The sequence below is a fragment of the Silurus meridionalis genome, chromosome 2, assembly GCF_014805685.1.
Source record: "Silurus meridionalis isolate SWU-2019-XX chromosome 2, ASM1480568v1, whole genome shotgun sequence".
Taxonomy (NCBI): Eukaryota; Metazoa; Chordata; class Actinopteri; order Siluriformes; family Siluridae; genus Silurus; species Silurus meridionalis.
In genome coordinates, this window is record NC_060885.1 from 23695666 (window position 1) to 23711775 (window position 16110).

At 39.6% G+C, this 16110-nt stretch overlaps 1 protein-coding gene and 2 non-coding genes across 6 annotated transcripts in view; all 3 read right to left on the bottom strand.

The window, feature by feature from the left end:
• The window catches only part of LOC124377370 (echinoderm microtubule-associated protein-like 4), a 95535-nt gene that overhangs the window by 22955 nt on the left and 56470 nt on the right, over nt 1-16110 (bottom strand). For 2 of the 4 annotated variants that reach the window (XM_046836829.1, XM_046836814.1), the window contains exons 3-11: nt 11605-11737; nt 10708-10905; nt 7738-7878; nt 7604-7629; nt 7377-7409; nt 5722-5845; nt 3531-3680; nt 871-940; nt 222-332 (exon numbers count right to left, since the gene is read on the bottom strand). In XM_046836829.1, the coding sequence (XP_046692785.1) occupies nt 222-332; nt 871-940; nt 3531-3680; nt 5722-5845; nt 7377-7409; nt 7604-7629; nt 7738-7878; nt 10708-10905; nt 11605-11737 (986 nt within the window). The remainder of the gene's footprint in view (nt 1-221; nt 333-870; nt 941-3530; nt 3681-5721; nt 5846-7376; nt 7410-7603; nt 7630-7737; nt 7879-10707; nt 10906-11604; nt 11738-16110) is intronic. The other 2 variants (XM_046836837.1, XM_046836823.1) reach the window with 2 other exon arrangements.
• On the bottom strand, nt 13250-13412 carry LOC124378629. Its single transcript, XR_006924279.1, has one exon. It is a non-coding gene; the product is annotated as a U1 spliceosomal RNA (small nuclear RNA).
• On the bottom strand, nt 13748-13820 carry trnak-cuu. Its single transcript has one exon. It is a non-coding gene; the product is annotated as a tRNA-Lys (tRNA).

The window sequence follows — 16110 nt, forward strand, 5'->3', positions numbered from 1 at the left end:
TGTGCTCAAAAAGGAAAAAGGAACCCTAATATCAGGCTGATTAGACTGTCTAAGTGGTATTCTACACCTTTTTATGCCTCCAGCTCAGCATGTCAGTCTGGTTCACACACACACGCACGCACGCACACACGCATCTCATGCAGCACAACAAAGATCATACCATGTATGACAGTCAAAAGGTCAGGAATAAATGAAAGAATTAACAATAATCAAATACTCACTGCTTTAGAAAAAGCAAGGGACCCCACTCCTCTTTCAAAGGTACCCATGCCAACGATCTGCAGCGTTTGCAGAGTGACTGAGTCCCAAACTCTCACATGAGGTTGTAGCGGCTGGAAAAAATGTGTGAGAAATTTCATTTTCAGGTGGTAATGACTAGAGGTTGACCAATATCTCTCTATCTCTAAAAACCTCTAGTAATGACAGAATTTTTCATGTAAGCAGAATGAACTGCAGGGGCTATGCTGATTTCTTTGTCATAAATGCCATAATTGTGCACATTAACACAGGCCCTCTCTGGCTGTACAGGTGTAAATCCTCCTATCTGACCTTTGAAAACAAGCTAAGATAAATGTGATAAATGTAGGTCACTCTGAATAAAGACATCACCATAAATGTATAAGTCAGCTTTTAAGGTTTTAAGTTTTAAGTGCCCAGCAATGTGTCACAATGGCAATGAAACCAACAACCTTCCACTGCCCCATGCCCAAAGCAAAAGCACACTGCTTTTTTTTCCTCACAGTGCTGTGAGATACCATTTGCTTAAGTTACACACCTACAAAGTTCATTTGTTGTGAGCGAGACCTGTATAAAACAAAGGATGCCTTGTTACACAGTGAAATGTGAGAGGGTGAACATGACTTAATTTACCCTGCCATCTTTGTCCACTCCTGCGATCTGTCCTGTGGCAATGCGGATTTTATCCGGGTGAATAGCAAGGCTGGACAAGACACAGACGACAAAACATGTTAATCTCCAATCACTCACTCACAATAAATAAATAAATAAATTAGTAAATACAGACATAAATAAACTGTAATAAATAGCATAATCAGAACACAGAATCTGTCTAAGATAAATAATTAATTTATGTCAATTGTATTGAGTAGATTTTGGTGAGTCAGTGCAATTTTGGGGTATCATATATACCCATTCATCTTTGCACATTAAGATGATTTTGGGATGAATTGGACACAGTGACTGCACTCCAGGCCTTCTCACCCTCACTTTATTGACGCACTTCTGGCTGAATGAGCCAAATCTCAAAAAAGCACACTACAAAATATATTGAAACATCTGCCCAGAAGAGTACACTATACACAATTTTGTAGTGTGCTTTTTTGAGATTTGGCTCGTTCAGCCACAAGCTGAACAAGCACAATACAGGCTGTTATAAGCACAATACAGGTTATTATAAAAGCAAATGGGGATAGGGACTAAATGTAGAATGGAATTAAAATATATATATATGTGTTGGAACAGGGACTTGGTTTGATTAGGACTTTATGATGTCCCAAATACTTGCCTTTATTAGTATATTTAATACTAATTCATACATTCATTAATACTTGAATAATTGGTATATTTTATACAGTACCCATTCATCTTTGCTGCATAATTAACAGTCGGAAATCAGGTGTAGGTCATGCCAGTGATTTCCTGTAAGTTTTACTTATACGGTCACTGTGTAAGGCTGGGCAGTATGACATATATATATATATATATATATATATATATATATATATATATATATATATATATATATATATATATATATATAGAGAGAGAGAGAGAGAGAGAGAGAGAGAGAGAGAGAGAGAGAGAGAGAGAGTGTTACCGTGGAATAAATTCTGTCTATACAATGACATGTAAATGAGGGTTGAGGGCAAGGCATTGCACGTGAGACTAAGTCAAAAACATGGCAAAAGAAAAACAAACAAGTAAACAGAAACCCTGAGCAGGAGGAGGAACTTGTTAATCAAAGAGGGGCAAAACATGACTTGCACACTGTGTGATGCTAACATACTCGCTAGCAGTGGTAGTACAAGCAATTTGCACATGCAAAAAAATATAGTGAAAGCCAAAAGATGCGCTCCATATCAAGCAAACAAATAAAAATTCAGTGCAAAAAGTGCTTTGTCGAATCAACCAGTTTGGCCAAATCATTTATCAAAGGCATGTCGTATGAGAAAAGCTCAAAGAGATGGAAAAAAGTAACACAGGCCATTACGATGTATATCTGCAAACACATGGCACCAGTTTACTGTGGGGGGAAAAAAGGGGGGTTTCGAGACTTGATCAAAACCCTTGATCTGAGGTATGTGATGCCAAGCTGCAAGTACTTCAGCAAAGTGAAAGAGCAGTTTAATTTTATTTATTATACAAAGTTTTGTTAATTCTCCAGATTAACTTCCTCTTTAACTATACCATGAAACGTATAGTTAACACAAAATAAAATGACTCATACTGTGAGATTTTGGTCACACCACTGACCCCTGTCACTGTGTTACTATCACTATCACTAATCACTTTACAGAAGACTCACTTCTGCAAGCTCAGAGTGTGACTTCCCCAGCAACCCACTTGACTTAATTACAAATGACATTAAAAGTATGTTTTTTCCCCCCTAAGTTTCTTACTTCTAAAGCGTCTAACAATCTTAAACAAATTCTCCCTCTTTACTAAAGCAATTCCAAAAGTGTACAGCTGAAGATTGAAAAAAAAGACCAGTTCTTTTCCCCCCATTATCTCCAACTGTCCAGTTTCAGTAAATCAGTGTGCATTATAGCCTCTGATTCTTGTTTATGGCTGACAGGAGTAAAACCTGACAAGATCTCTTATGCTTGTCGTCCATCCTTAATTCTTAAGTTATGCATTCTGAGTTGCTTTCTGCTCACCAAGGTTGTAAAGAGTGATGATTTGAGTTATTCTAGACTTCCTGTCAACTCATACAGGTCTAGTCATCTAGTCAAATCTGTTCTGATCTCAGTCATTATTAATGTGCTTCAGCCTGTAGACAAAATGCAGACAGAATTTTTTTTTTTCTCACCACACCGTTTTGTGTGGAACATTAGAGGCCCGGGAGATCAGCAGCTTCTGAAATACTTTACCCAGACTATCTGGCAACCGAAAAAACCATGCCACGGTTAAAGTCACAAAGATCACCTTTTTTCCACATCGATGCAGAATGCATGCATTAATCTGTATCTGTATGATGAAAGCATACAGATACTTTAACTTGTAAAAGTACGAGCCCAAATATTAGAAAGTGGTCTATGAGTCAAAATAATGGTCTATTGAAAGCGCAGCAGCTATTTAATGAACAACTCAGATTCACAGCATTGTGAAGGCGCTTCACATGACAGATATTTCCATCTCATTTTCATCTTCGGGTGCTTATCTCTCCCAAATGCAATCTCATGACTTGTGTTTTATGTTCCACTCCATTTGCCACCTATGATCGATCGAGTGTGTGTGTGTGTGTGTGTGTGTGTGTGTGTGTGTGTGTGAGAAAGTGAACTCAATCTCACCATTTCACACAGTCAGTGTGCCCTAAGTAGTGACGCTGTGTCCGCTCTTCATAGTTGAAAAGCACAACCACTGAGGCAATGAAGTAGACAATCTCCCCTGTGGGCAACAAGTAAACGTTTGCCCTGCAGTCACGGCCCCTGTAGCCATATCTGCCAATAGGAGTCAAGGAAGAAACCTGGTGAACCTGATCAGCAGGTAGTGCTGCAAAACAACATAAATAATCATAATGATTAGGCAGGTGCGTGGCAGCCTGGTGTAAACCTGTCAGCTGTCAGTGTATGAAATAGTTTGAAATGCACGATCAGTATAGTAATATATTTATACTCCTGCTTTTACTAATCACGCAATCTATGAATGGGAAAAAAAAATGATTACAGTTTCTGCAATGAACTTCAGGTCAACAATGTGTAATGAGTGTGTGTAATTCATTTCATCTGTCTCTCTGATCCCATTATTGAAATAATCTCAGCATTTATTGTTATTCTTTACTTGGCTGACAGATTGACTGACATACAAGCAGACAGAGAGATTATGAAAAAGGCAGGCAGATGAATAGATAGACAGATATATAGACAGATAGCTACAGAGACAGACACAGAGACAGACAGACATAACATACGTCTCACATCATAACCTTGTGCTCCAGAACATCTGATCACATGCACATTATCAACTTGTGCTGTTAATATCATGAACAGCAGCTACGCTAATTCCTCTCCACTGCTTCTCTTTCTCTCCCCATCCCGAGACACCCTGAGGTTTGGCCAGCTCCAGTCACCTCCCACCTCGTGATGATTACGGACCTTTGAAGAAGTAGATGCCGAACTCACAAACATCCCGAACCATCTAGAGACGTACCAGTGCCATTTGGATCCCGCTACATGTGTGGAGTTTTGACATTGGACCTCCTGGAGTGTTTAAAGGCTCTGGCATGGAGAAGCTGATGCTGGATCTGTGGTGACCACAAATGCTGAGCTCATAAAACTCGGAGCTACTAACCATATAGACTGTATAAGACTGCAGAAAGAACATCACTTATAATCTTATACTCCAGTTATCATGTTAGTTCTCACTGTCCAGTGTTCTGTATTGTTGAAAGATTTATGATCAAACTCTTGATGTCACCCAAATGAGGATGGGTTCCCTTTTTGAGTCTGGTTCCTCTCAAGGTTTCTTCCTCATAACATCTAAGGAGTTTTTCCTTGCCACAGTCGCCACGGCTTGCTCATCAGGGACAAATTCACACCATTCACCATCACTGTTGATTTGTGTAAAGCTGCTTTGAGACAATGTCTGTTGTGAAAAGCGCTATACAAATAAACCTGACTTGACTTGACTTGACAGACAGAAAGAAAGACAAATTATATATTATATATATATATATATATATATATATATATATATATATATATATATATATATATATATATATATACATATATATATACACACACACACACACACACACACACACACACACACACACACACACACACACACACACACAGACAGACAGATAGATGAACAATCAAATAGAGACCAGCAGACAAAAAAGAAACTAGCAGACGGACAATAAGACAAGCAGACAAAGACAGGCAGACAGACTGATACATACACATACATACTGTACATACTGTAGATACAGCACGTATGTATCGTCCTGACAGATAACATACAGAGACAGATAAATAAACAGATAGATAATTGACGGATAGAAAGACAAGCATCCATTCTGGGATACCATGATGGCTAAATACAAAATAAATTGTGCTTCTCTAGCATAACAAGGCTAATCCTCAGATAGCATAATTACATACCTTGCCGCCTCTTAATTAGACATGGTCCATACAATATGCTTTTATTATTTAAAAAAAAAAGCTTAAAAATGCTTATCGTGATAGCTCAGACTTTTTTCTTCATACAGTATATGCTTTGTGATGTCTAGTTTTAAGGCAATCATTAAAACCTTAAATCATTAAATCCCAGGAATTTCCCTTATTTTTATTACTTCAAATTCAAGAACCTGGTTGTGGTGCATCTTAAACTATCCAACAATTCCAACGAGTCATATATATGTTAATGCATTGGGTTATCTTTCTTATTAAAGAAACCAGATGAAGTGTGACATCAGTCCGGGTCTCAAAGAGAGACAGGGCAGAGCAGTGGTGCAGAATGTTCTGGAAAGGATACACCCACTCCAGTTTGAGTCTCTCCGGGGGAAGCTCGGTTCGCACATCATCGTAGTTCTCGATATCTGACGGGATGAACATGGTGATTGGCCGTCCTCGCATGAACATTTTGATATAGTCGCCCTCTGTGGAAAGGTCACAATTAAGAGGTCAAGCATTTCCTTTAATCAGATTTGGAGGTGCACATACACACATACTGTCTGATCTGGAAACAAAAAAAAGAATGTGCAAGCTCAGTGAATGCATGTGCACGGAAACAGTCCTTCAAATACCTTCAGGTTTTTATAGATAACTGTTGAAATAATCAGCGAGGAGGTTCGTCCAGTTCACATGCCTTTAATTCATTCGAAATATCCAAGCAAATCAAAAGAACAATTTAGTGTCGTGCAGAAAGCCAAAAGCAGCGCGTTAGATGCCCAAACTAGGCTGGGATTAAAGAGAAGGAAGGCAGAAGCATGAGGAGAGAATGACGAAATGACAGAGTCAAGAGGAGGAGTGAGCCGGTTAAGAGTTTAAGGGTGTTTTATGGTATTCCGCTTTCCCTTCTCTCCCATTGAGCTCTGTTCGGTTTTCTTTTTCTTGGGCTGAAACGGGACATCCAGACTAAAAAATAGCACATTCAATCCCTGAAACGTAAAAGAGACCTCTTTTAAAAGCATCTTTTACACACTGAACTAATGTCTTCTGCTGCAAGGTATTTATAAGCATACCACTGTGATGATCCATCTTAGTGATTTAGCAGTAAATTTCCCATAAAGATATTCCGCGTGTGAGGAGTGTTTTAGTGACATTGTCTCAAGATGAAGCTGTAAAGTGTCATCTATTTACTCACCAAATTTTGGTCGCTAGAATCAAAGGACCTCTTTTATACCTATATATTTTAATACTGATTTTTCTCATCAAACCTTTCTAGAAGAAAAATATACACTATATGGACAAAAGTATTGGGACACCAGACTTTTCCAGCCACAAACTGTTTCAGCACAAAGTTGAAGGCACACATTTGTATAGGATGCCTTCAGATGCAGAATTTCCTAGGAGACCCAAACCTGTTCCAGCATGACAATGCCCCTGTGCACAAATCCAGCTCCAGAAAGATATGCTTTATATGGGTCGAAGTTAAAGATCTCCTGCTATAGAACTCTAAACTTATTGAACACCTTTGGGATGAACGCGAACGCTGACTGCACGCCAGGCCGACTTACCGTATATCAGCTGACTTTACTAACACACTCGAAAAGTGGAGTCTATTATGGGGACTGAATGTTGAATGCGATGTTTGAAAAACCTCAGTGTTTTGGTCTGGTGTCCACAAACCTTTGTCCAAGGTTCCTGAATCTTTAAAGAAAGACAAGGAGACAGAAACAGTATGGCGCGGAGTGAAAACAAAAAGGAAAAACAAGAAAGAAAGATAGACAGTGAGAAAGACAATGAGGTTCGCTAATCTTTCACCCAGATCAGCACGTTATTAGACGCGGCCATTGTGCGTCTAATCATCATTTCGGTTTCGCGTGTTATATATAGCCATGCCGACAAAGCACACCGAATTAGAAAGGAATGTGAGTGACAGGTGCATGTATTGTAGCCCAGCCAAAAGCAAGTAGACGGGCGAGAATGTGCTTGGCTGCTTCGTTCCTGCAGGATGGGAACGCTTACCTTGACTGTTTTTCTCACGAGTCGACATTTTAGCTGGTTATGAAACAGAAATAACAGTTGCTCTAAACAAACACGGGGGCGTTACACAACAGAAAGAGAACAGCTATAATAATGATGAACAAAAACTGATGGGAGTCGTTAGAAAATAGGTGGAAAACGGTGGTGGATGTGATGCTAATAAAAAAGAAAGGGTGGTAAAAAAATAAAAAAAGGAAGAAGAGCTTTACCTTGGCTGATAACTGGATCTCTGTGTCTGGGGATGAAGCGGATAATAATAATTATTATTGATGTAACTAAATAAAACAATGCAGAGGTGGTCAGGCAAGAAATGACATGGTAGAGAAGATAATTGATTACTAACTTCTCTGCATTCTTCACTACTTTGGCCAGCAGTTTGGAAGTGGACGCAGCTTTGACCAGCTTGTTCCTGTTCTCCTCTCCGCTCTCCCATGTGGTGCTTTGAGACCGCTCCATTCCTCCACTACGCTTTGCGCTGTGGCCCCTGGTGAGGGACAAAAAAAGAGCAAAGAGCAGAAAACACACTCTAGTCTCGATTTGTGCAAAAAAAGATTTAAAAAAAGCAGGAAGAAGAAGAAACGCTGTTGTATCAAACACAAGCCGAGAGGAATTTAGTAAAAAAGGCATGCAAAGATCAAAGGATTGCTCTCTATTGATTGGAATTAATTGATTAACAGGGTTCAGTTCACAATTGACATCAGTACCAAAGCACCCTTCATATATGTGTATGCCTTTTTTTAGTCTTTGGTTGATCTCAAACCTGAAACAACAGAAAAATTGGTCCTTCATGAAGGACACAGTCAGTCTTATACAGCTCTGTTGGAAAAAAAATAAAAAGTCCATGCATACGCTAGGCCAGGCGTAAAGAGAAAAGCACACCCCACTCATTGGTTAGTACACACAGGTTATCTCAGATAAAAAAACTCCAACCCCAGTCATTTGGCATGACGACCAAAACAGTAAAAAGATATAAAATCAGACAGAGAGATTACAGAGAGAAAAAAGATAAAGGCATGAAAAAAGGAGTACGGGAAAGGGCAATCCTCATGCGTAGCCGTGCTTAAGGAGAAAATGTTAATATCAATAAAACAATCTTGAGCAATGGATCACATCAATGACCTCCCACCTTTTTTTTCAGTCCTTTGTAATTAAGTAATCATATAGACAAATCAGGCCTTCATCTAGGAGAACACCTACTTTAGGACTGGACCTTGGACTTGTTGCACAACAAACTCCTGGATATGAACATATATTGAAAAAAAAAGGCGCTCCATAAGATATATTAGTTCACTGACACTGATCTCTGTATTCAACATATAATAGTTTTATATATTATAATTTCCTCATTTGCACCTTTATAGATTTTACAAATATTGCAAATACAATTTTTATTCAACTTTGAATTGTGTTTATGTCACAGACACCATGTTGTACTGTGTGTTTGTGTATGTGACAAATACAACAATTTTTATGGAGATCTTGGCTTATACACTATATGGTCAAAAGATTTGTATGTGCTTTTTGAACACCCCATACCATATTCAGTCTCGTTTACCATTATAATAACCTACACTCTTATTGAAAGATGTTCCTCTAGATTTTGGAGTATGGGTCTCGAGATTTGTGCTCATTCAGGGACTGATATAGTGTGAGGAGACCGCTCCAAATCAAGCTCCATGGAGATATGCTATACATGGATTGGAGTAGAAGATCTAGAGTGTCCTGCTATAGAGCTCCAACCCTATTAAACACCTTTGGGATGAATGTGAACACTGACTGCACCCCAGGCCTCCTCACCTCACCTAAATCAGCACCTGACTTTGGCTGAACAAGCAAAAATCTAAACAAAAAAAAAATCTAGTGGAACATCTACCCAGAAGAGTGGAGGTTATTATACAAGCAAATGGGGACTAAATGAGGAATTAGATGTTCAAAATAGTTTGTCCAGGTAGTGAAGGAGTCTTTAGTGATCCAGTGCTTGTGTGCACGCACACGCGCACATATAATCGCACACACAGGCCCACAGCAAGGAATATCATCACACAACAGTTCCCCTCCCTGTTAACTTTGAGCAAGAAGTAAGCAGAGAAGGGATTGCATCAGATTAGACCTGCTTCCCAGTCTGTGTCTCCTGTAACAGTTCAAGTTTGTCCTTTATACCGAGTGACAACTTGAATCCCACTTCAATGAGAGTTGATAAAATTACAATGACAGATTAGCTAGCGGCTAGCTCCCTCCATGTCTTCAAAACAACAACAACTCGCAGCACTTAATGGCTGTTTGTTAATATCTGAGGCTGAATCATAAAAGTTACGGTACTAAGCACTATGTGGTCCTGCAGTGGTTCCATAAAACCGCTCAGCCGTGGAGTAGTTATGTACTTGCTTTAATGCGAGTGGAACACTCATAATCCATGTCTGCACAAATAATACAATTGTTTGCAGATGCCTGTTCTGGCTAATTCTCCTGGCCTCAACTCAGGCCTTGACGAAACAATTTATTACCTGCACGGTCCAACATGCACGGATCAGACCATGAAAGTTTCATTTTAGGGACGGGGCTAATTGCTTTGTCATGGCTTAGCCTAACTGGACTCGACAGGCTGCAAGGACGATATGAAGATCTCAGCAAAACTGCCTCCAAGCTTATTAAGCGCATGCTGATTATAGCGCCTGCACTTTATAGAGCACGCTTCAGCCCATGCGTAAGCCTGACTGCCGGTTCCGGCATGCTGTAGGGACCTGCTCCAAGCTAGTCGTGTCGCTTGAGAGTTAATGCTTTCATACATATTTGGCGCTCATGCACGGACCTAGAGAGGACTAATTAATACAGAGTGCTCTCCAATTGCACTGATCCCATGCCTGCTGCATGTACTCTTGTTTTAGTTTAGAGGCTATTAGCAATTACATGCTAGTCAGAATTTGTATAGATCGAACAACTGCAAAGATCAGATACGACTTAAGATGAAAAAGTATGACGTCGCTTATTCTCTAAGCACAATTTGTGTCCTTAAATTGCAGTTGATCCATCATTTTAAATGTTTTGTATCTTTCATTAGTAAACAAATGAAACCAGCAGGAGCCAGAGAATTAACTCTAATCCCAGACAGATTATGGCATACTTTATCTTTGTTCAAGACTTTTGTGTAAGTCTGGCTGACAAGCAAAGGACTACATTGTTACAGAGCAACATACTGATTTGGGAAGCATGTCAATCCTGTCCCTTAGCCAGAGGTATAGTGCATAGTGTGATAGAATGCTGCCAGAGGTTTGCAGTAGGCTGTAGAATTGCAGCAATGGATGCTTGGAGGAACCTTTTGCCTGGGGTAGACACTTTGCTCTCATGGGTGGCCCTCTGGGGCTGGAGGGGATGAGGGGAAGGGGGTTGGCTGGAAGGGGACGGTGCCTGTGGTGTGCTGGGTGTTGAATGGGGTTTATCGTTAGCTTGTGGTGGCTCTTCCTTCTCCTTGATCTCCTCTAGCATAGGCTTGTCTTTTTTCTTCTCGGCACCGCTGCAAAATAGGCCAACCAGGTCAGGACAGAACAGGTCACGTGACAGAATAAAGGGACAGCAGAGAGTTCAAACGGGCAAAAACATTAAAAAAGATGATTAAGTGAAAGGAGAGTATAAAACGAGTACAACTCAATCATTCTTCTTTAGTATACATCAACACTTCCTGTGTAAATTGCAGCAAAATTATGGACACAAATGAGGAAGCTCACAGAGCAAAACTTCCAGGTCAGAGTCTTACAGAGAAGCTGACAGTTTGCTGAATTAAAGTGCATACATGGCAAATATAGTGCACAAATTTGAAATATTGTTGTAAAACAAATACATGATAAGTAAGTCAATATAAATAAGGGATAGAAATGGTATTTACAGGAAATTTAGGCATAACATGACATGATTTTGACAATATGATTAGAAAAAAGTGCACTTTGCTTTTGCAAGTTAATCCAGGTTCTGGATTTCTGCCTGCTTATAAGTGTGTATTATAGGGATGTGCATCTCCATAATAATGTAATAATCATATATAAATAAATAGTTTTTTACCTACGGAAATATTTCAAACAACGATGCATCCCGATATAAATGCCAACTTGTATCCAATGCACACTGGTTTAAATCGATGCTTTGCGTCAGCAAAGCGCTAACTTTTATGCTAATACACTGATGCGAATCGCCGAATCTTACCATCTTACTGTATTACCTTTTGGCTGCAGACGAGAGCGTTTCTTTCCTGGCTACGGACACCGTGGAGCTGTCTCTGTGAGACTTGCGGCCACTGGAGCCACCGTTAGTGATACAGGACATGGAGAAAGCCTCACGCAACGGTGTCTGACCTGCAGAGACAGTGCATTTTGTTTCATTACAGTGTGGATTCACAGAGTTCTGAGTGCACAGCTACACTTATTAAAGAAATATTTAAGCTGATAGGGATATTTTACAGGAGGCAAAAAAGCTAATTGGATTTCACAGGAAGGGGTTAGATGAGGTACAGAGCGAAACACCGAAAAAAAAAAATAGCGAGGTGAGATTAAATACAAAAAAATTAAAAATGAGCATCACCTGAGGCAATAAACAGAAAAAAGGCACACCTTGTGGTGTGCAAGTTGTTGCTCTAGAAGATAGGAAATATAACCTGATCCATCCTAAAACAGGGCATGTGAAATTCTTCCTGAATCACATGACCTGATTGTCATAACATGTCTTTTTTATATTTCAAGTTGTATTAATTGAATGCATCAAAGACCAGTTAATCAAGGTTTTCCACAGGACACAGGAGCTCAAGCAGGCTAAAGCAATCTGAAATTATTAAATCATGTATAAATGATCGTGTATCAAGTAAAATTGTGTAAAAGCAATAAAAGAGTGAGAATTCAGTAGCCTGAACGCAAACCTGAGGTAAATCTTTAAATCCTGCTGATTGGATTGGTAAAACGGACAAAGCAAATCTAACCTTAGGATGTCATTCTTAGGCTAAGCTCTGACACCGTTGCACCAGTTTGCATCAGCCAGCTATTTAAAACCAGCTTTCAGTGGCTCGCTCGCGTAAAAGGTCTGATTTAATTGTGCTCGCCACGGCTCTGCTCATGGGATTCTCACATGCGTCTTTTTTCGTCTTCTCGGAGACGTCCGTAATTATTGAGTGCCTGCCTGGGCCCTGTAATCTTTGCTGTGTAGACTTGATTAATTATGCCTTCCTGAGTGGATGAGTCTGTGTTTGTGTTTGTGCATGTGGTGGAAGAGAGGTGATCTGGTGCCATGGCCCAGTTAGCCCAGTTGTGTGTTTGTTTGTTTGTGCGCGTGTGTTTGTGCCTGTACAGTTTCACAAGCTCCCATGTGACCTGAAATAATGAAGGAAATCGCTGCCTTCCATCCACAACAGATCACAGACTTCCTTCCCCCCCCCCACCCCCTTTTGCTAGACACTAACAAACACATTCGAATCCTGACAAGATCAGACAGTATCAGGCACAGGCACAAAAAGAAAGACTCACCGTCTTGATGCTTTTAATCATATTGTAAAAACACTCGGGTGTTTTTTTTTAAAGCTTTCGTAGTCTTCCAGACAGCAAAAGATGTACAAACTAACAGAGAGTAGGATCTTTACCTTGCTTTATACTTGCCAAATGTACAGTGAAATTCTTCCTTTGCATATCCTAGAGATGTTAAAAACCTCGGGTCAGACTGCAGGGTCAGCCTTGATACAGCATCCCTGGAGCACAAAGGGTTAAGGGCCTTGCTCAAGGGCCCAAGAGTGGCAGCTTGACGATACTGAGGCTTTAACCCCACACCTTCCAACCAGTAAACCAGAGACTTAACCACTGAGCTACCACTTCCCTTAAATGAGAATAAGAAGAGCACAAACGCGGTCGCCACTTTAAAAATTATGCAGTCGAGATTCCAAAGTTTGGAGAAATTCACAAATGTCAGCACAACCTGAGTGCAATGGCTAAGTCTCGCTTTGGGCAAACTACCTTTCAGATCATGGTACTGCCCCGGTATTGTACTAATCACAGTCAGAGATTACCCATCCTCCCAAATACCTTTTAATACATAACGTCTAGTAAATTGTTTTGTGTTATACCCCAGAGTAGATGATCACTTGCTATCAAGCTCTAACCTCAACCCTATTAAACACCTTTGGGATGAATGTGTAAACAGACTGCAGCCCAGGCCTCCTCACCTACATCAGTAAACTTTCTTTCGGCTTTTCCCGTTAGGGGTCGCCACAGCGGATCCTCCGCATGTTTTCATTTGGCACATGTTTTACGCTGGATGCCCTTCCTAACGCAACCCTCCCCAATTTATCCGGGCTTGGGACCGGCGCTAAGAGTGGCTGGGGATGGTTCCCTGACCAGGAATCGAACCCGGGTCGCAGCGGTAAGAGCGCTGCATCTTAACCACTAGACCACCAGGGGACCTACATCAGTACCTGACTTTATTAACATCCTTGTAGCTGAATGAGTACAAATTCAGTGAAAATTATTTCTATAGCACTTTTCACAATGGACACAAACTAACTTTACAGACTATAAGACTGAATTGTAGAACAAAAATTTTTAAAGAAGTAAATTATGTATATTTGTCCCCAATGAGCATGCCTGGGATGACCGTGGCAAGGAAAAAACCTGCCTGGGAAGGTATGAGGAAGAATTCTTGAGAGAACCCAGACTCAATAACACTTTGTGTTTGGGTGACACAAAGAGTGTGATTATAAATTATTGAGAAATATCATGAGCGCTGGACTGTATGATTATGAATAATGTCCTTTCCACAGTCTTATACAGTCAGTTGGAGTTGTGGAATCAGAAGCTCCTGAGCAACTCATAAATTAGCTCAACATCTGAGATCATTATAGATTCAACACCAACTCCTCCAGAGCCATGAAATGTTCAATGATGGAGAAACAACATAGAATGTTATTATGAGTTTTGTTTAAGAGGTTGTTTATCCTTATTATCTAAACTCTTCATGAAGTGGGATCCAACTGGCATTTGTAGGTCTATATATGGATCAATATCCTCGCTGGGTCAGCATCTTCTATTTGTGTGGGACATAAATCTCCACAACACCACTCCAAAATCTCATGGAACATTTTCCCAGAAAAGTGACTGTTACTTTAACTACATAGGGACTAAATAAGGAATGGGGTGTTATGTATGTTATAGTCAGGTTTCCACAAACCTTTATTGATATAGTTTAAATCCAGATTCTATTGTAAAGGTGTTAGTATATATACAGTACAATACAAGATTGACGTTAGAGAAATTACTTAACTGAGAATATATAGTTCTTTGCTTAAATATGGGAAGTAAATAAATAAATAAATAAATGAAAATCATTTATAATTCCTCCTTTTTTTCAACATGATTGTTACTTAAGGCTGGAATTTGGAAATGCTCTACAAAGAGAGCCTGTGCTAATTTTATGTGTTGTGTGCTGACTCTTGATTAAGGATTTATAAAGCCTCAACCTATAGATCAAGAGTCGGTTCCATTTGTTTCCCTGTGCAGGAAAAAGGGGAAGACCTGCTGCCAGGAATTACACACACCTACTGGCTTTCAGATCTGCTGTGCACATACACACTATAGTTAGAAGAGCAGTGATAGATGGTGGGAACTCTTAGTAAAGCATGAAAAATGTGTTTGTTGGCATCTATAGACCACACACACACACACACACACACACACACACACACACACACACACACACACACACACACACACACACACACACACACACACACACACTTTGATAGTTGCCACTTGTGTCAGAGCACAGTGGGAACGGGAAAGGAGGAGGTGGAGAGCGGATAAAGGCTAAGACGGTGCCAAGAGCTTTTTTGTTTTGGCATAAATGCTTTTCTTTTTCTTCTTATTCTCTGTTTTGTTTTTCAGTACATGACAAAGCTCTCGGTGCTTTTTAGTAGCTCTATCTGGGTGTTTTCAGAGTAGCTTTTTCGAAAGCAATTCTAAATCAGGATATATGCAGCTTCCTCAGTTAATAACCCGCCAAGCCCATCCTGAATAATTGATAGATTGATTAAGAGGGTTATTACTTAGTAATTTAAGTAATTATGTAAATAAGCCAGTAAGTAAGTTTGCAGGTAAGTACGTAATTAAGTAAATAAGTAAGTAAACAAAACAAAAAAAACAATTAAAAAAATACCTACAGTACCTGACTACACTTGAACAACAGTTGGTTAAGAAAGCTGCAGCACGGCTTTTAACTGGTACCAGTAAGCATGCACACATCACCCAGGTCCATTTCTCTCTCCACTGGCTCCAGGTACAGTACATGATTCAATTTAAAATATTATTATTTGTTTTTAAATCTTTGTCTGATATTGCCCCAACATATTTAAATCAATCTATACATCTGCACACCCATGGTCGAACTCTCAGGTCCTCTAATCATGTCTTGTTCAAGTGCCTAGAACAAGAAATACATTTTGGAAATCCCTCCGTCCGTTTTTTTCTCTTTATTTGTTGTGTTTTAATGCTTATTTTCTTTTCTTCTGTTTTTGTTCTTACTATTTACTATTTTTTTCCTTTATATATTATATATTGCTATATTTTATTACTTTTATGTAATTTTATTATTATTTTGCACTTTGTTCCGCACCTAGGTTCTATCTGCTAGTTGTTAGGTGCTATATAAATAAAGTTTGAATTGAATTGAATTCTAATCTTAAAATCAAGTGCCCACA